We start from the raw sequence: 4229 nt of genomic DNA, 5'->3' as shown, positions 1-4229 counted from the left end.
GACACAGGCGTATATCCAGCAAAATATAGGCATAAAATCTTCTAGTCAGTAAACCTGCAAAATCTTAAGACAACACACTTATATACAACCTTATCAGAAATTGAAGGAATACAATGGATGATTTAACACCACAAAATGAAACCAGTATACACTGAACACCCTATCTTTTCTAGCCTTGATAGAATATAAACTCCCTGAGCAGAAGGATCATCTTGACTATCAGGTTCAGAACTGAAAGCTCAATGTCTGTAACTGTGACTAGAAAGTACCATCATGTTCAATGAACGTCTTTAAACAGAGACTGCATAGAAAGAAGATATTCAGTTAATGCTTATGAGATGAAGAAAGCTATCCAATTGTTGCTAATAATAAAAATTGTATATAAAATACATTCCCAATTTCAATCTATTCATAGATTTTCCATTTGTCTCTTGAAGGGGATACTTGAATGTTATTTACAGGAATTTTGCAGGCAGATAGCAGAGTGTGTAGAGAAAGGTGTCAGAATCAGAGATGTATATCCTTGGACAAAATTCTTTAACTCAAGGAACTCTTTGACAAATTCTTCATTAATATATTGAGAGAAAACAGAGCTCATTAAGTAGGTAATAGTGATTAATGAGAATGTTTCCCATTGTTATCATATTTCATCAATAATGCTAATTATCATCATCATTATTACTGTTACCTTCTTTTTTCATTCCTGCTCTAAAACACTTTCTTAATCGACAGTATCTACATTGATTCCTTTTGTCCTTGTCAACAACACATTGGCGACTGAACCTATAACAGCAAACACACACATTAGTTTACAGAAAGCATTCATTTATTTAAAAAAAAAAGATGCAGATAAAATAACAGTGAATTTTAAGCAATTATAGTCAAATTAGGCTCAATACAAAGAATGTGTAAGAGCAATGCCCTAAGAAAGTCTTCATCTCATGATGATCAGCACATACCCACATACCTTTCAATACAAACCTCACCTCTCAGGCAATATTTCTAATAAAATAAAACAGAATGACTACATCGTTTTTTGCCTAATATACATAATCATTTCTATTGTGAGTCATGGATGTCAAACCTAGTTTTAAGACCTTTGGCATGTAAAGTTTAGGTGTTTATTATCAAATGATTTCAGTGTGGTGGAAAATCTATCAGAACTCCAGATCCGTACACCTTAGTGTGTTTCCCTTTGGAAATATTTTTCTACTTACATGACCCTACATTCAATTGAGATTTACTCAAAATGTCAAATTATATCTTCTGGAGAACAGCACTGAGAGTGTAACTATGGCTTAATAAGGCACCTGTTCATAGCCTTTAAGATGGCTGGGGGAGGGGGGGAAGCAGACAGTACAAGGGTTAATGAAGTTGTGGAAACTAGAACTCTTACACTGCTGGTTAGCATAGGGCATGAAACTGCTGATTTGAAGGAAATTTTAGCAGTTTTTCAAAGTTAAACACAGACCTAGCCATATGAAAGGATGATTACATACTAGGTACACACTCATGAGAAATGAAAAGATATATCTATAGCAGCATACTCTTCTCTTTTTTAAAAAGATTTATTCATCTTTATTTTATGTGTATGTATTTGTCTGGGTGCATGTATGTGCACTGCATGCATGCCTGGTGCCCACAGAGGCCAGAAGAGAGCATCAGGGTTCTGGAACCGGAGTTGCAGACAATTGTGATTCACCAGGTGGGTGCTAGGAACTGAACCTGGGCCTTCTGAAAGAAGAACAAATGTTCCTAGCCACTGCATCATCTCTCTAGCATCAGCACCATATTCTTAATAGGCAAAAGCTGGAGTGATGAACAGTTAAAATGTGATAGTCTCACAGTGGAATATTAATGTTGTCAATAAATGAGAATGAAGTGCTGAACATTCTGCACTGTGGATGAAACTTGAAACACTTCTAATGACAGAAAACTCTACAAATTGTACAATTTCATTAATCTGAAAAGTCCAGAAGAAGCAAATCTATATAAATAGAAAGGAGATGAGTGGTTGCCTCACACTATTTCAGAGGAGGTGGGGAACTGGAGATAACTGCTAAAGGTTTCTTTACAGTGTGATGTGTTCTAATATGCTGGTAGCAATAGTCACACCACTCTGAATATGCTAAAGACATTGAATTTTGTAATTTTAAAAGAAAGCTTAGGGGGCTGGAGAGATGTTCAGCAGCTAAGAGCCCTGGATGCTCTTGCAGAGGACCCAGGTTAAATTCCCAGAACCTAAATGGTAACTAACAACCATCTGTAACTACAGTTCCAGAGCAAGCTAATGCCCTCTTCTAACCTCCAGGGGCACTGCAGGACATGGGTGCACTTACATGCAGGCCATACTCATATACATAAAACAATTTTTAAAATTAAAAAAAAAAGAAAGAGTAGGTTCTTTAGAGGTAGATCTGGGTCTGATTCCTAAGATCAACATTCATTCTTGATCAAACTTGGCCTGTTAACAAGGATATTCTACAAATGTGAAATAGGGAAAACAATGTATGTGAATGTACTTGAGAGTTGGGGCACATATTAATCATACGGTAAAAACTAACATTGTTTCTTAACTTTTAGCAATATTGATACTATAATCTCATTACTTCAAATTAATTATTAAATGACGAAGACAATGGAATAAGTTTTGTGACATATTAAAGCATGTGGATGACTACTTTTAACATCTAATGAGAACTAAAGCCTATTTCAACAGGGTTGAGCAACAAGTGAGTTGTGCTCTCAGATTGAGGAAAGATGAAGCATTTATATCCAATATGGGCTGAGGAGACTCAAGAGAGTAGATCAGATGTCCAAAAATCACAAGGAGAGTGTATCAAGTTAACATTAATTAACAAAAGTAAAAGAAACATATATTATTAAGCTATGACTGACCGTGTCCAAGACCTTGCTGTAGGACCAAAGAAATGAGTAATACTTGTCTCTTCCATTCAAAGAAATCATAATCTAGCAAGTGTAGTACACATTATTATAATCGTTATAGAAGCATCTCACAAAATGTACTGAAGCATCAGCTTAAGGTGTTTTAGGAGAGAAAGGCCAACTTCAGCATCAAGGTACTCTTAAAGCAGAATCTGAATTTATCAGTCTAAAAATGGATAAACTTGAGATCAGTTAAATTTGTGCTAAAAAAAATTGTGTTTAAATTTGCATCAATATAACTACTTTTCCAAAAAAAATCACAGGATTTACTGGATACCAAAATGTGTACAGAAGACTAGGAGATTAGCGGCACACGTGATGGGAAGGCACAAAATGGCCCGCTCTAGAGTAGGCTGCTTGTTAAACCTCTCACAGTTGCTCTGGGAGTGACTCTTGCCTCGGCACCCCATGAAAGAAAGGTGAAGTCAGCTTCTTGACAACGGTCAGATTCAGTTGCTGGAATTGCCACTTTTCACATATGTGCACTTCACTTTTAATAGCTCACGTGATTCCCCAAATTGGAAATTATATGCTGTTTTGTTGTTTGGGTGTCAATTTTAAGAACACTAAATGTTTAAGATTACCATAGAGAAAATGTTTTGGGGGAGAGTTATTTTTACCCCTGGAATTTTTATGTTTATAAACACAACATCCCTCTAAATATTCTTTTATTTGTCAAGTTTCTAGAGTTGATGATATATCTATGAACTATACTAAACATTTCTGAAAAATATAATAACAATAATAATTAATGATAATGCCAACATGCTTATTGTTGATGAAACAAATACAGACTTTCTTTATGTAAAAATCCGTGATTTTTGTCAACAGTCCATATTCAACCTAAACATAATCTACATTCAAGAGCTATCATACAAATCAATCAGGGTAAAATAGTTAAATGTAAAATTAGCTATGATATTGTCTAGGTAATAGAAATGTGTGACATACATAAAGTAGTTAAACAAAATTTAGAAAAATAACAGTTAAAGTCAATTGCATAAAATTTAATATGAGAATTTCATTCTAAATTTTAGAAGTGAAAATTGAATTTTGCTCATTGAAATCACTAAGTTACAAAACATCTGTAGTTTTATAATTTTCTTGTTAAAGGCCCAGGATGTAGTGATACTGAAAAGAAAATCAAAATTACTATACACCTTCGGAAACCATTTATATAGATTTTAAAATGTTTAGTGGTGTAAGAACATGTGATAAAGCAATAAAGAGACACAAGGAAAAGATTAACAGCAAATTCCAGATGGTAGTTCCCCTAGGACATC

General features: G+C 34.5%; 1 protein-coding gene across 1 annotated transcript in view; it reads right to left on the bottom strand.

The window, feature by feature from the left end:
• The window catches only part of Hnf4g (hepatocyte nuclear factor 4 gamma), a 142976-nt gene that overhangs the window by 18126 nt on the left and 120621 nt on the right, over nucleotides 1-4229 (bottom strand). Inside the window, exon 5 of the mRNA XM_029553990.1 lies at nucleotides 689-783. Within this exon, the coding sequence (XP_029409850.1) occupies nucleotides 689-783 (95 nt within the window). The remainder of the gene's footprint in view (nucleotides 1-688; nucleotides 784-4229) is intronic.

Source organism: Nannospalax galili, unplaced genomic scaffold, assembly GCF_000622305.1.
Source record: "Nannospalax galili isolate Female #2095 unplaced genomic scaffold, S.galili_v1.0 scaffold102, whole genome shotgun sequence".
NCBI lineage: Eukaryota > Metazoa > Chordata > Mammalia > Rodentia > Spalacidae > Nannospalax > Nannospalax galili.
The sequence above is the reverse complement of the archived record's forward strand: the minus strand, read 5'-3'. Positions and strand labels throughout refer to the sequence as shown.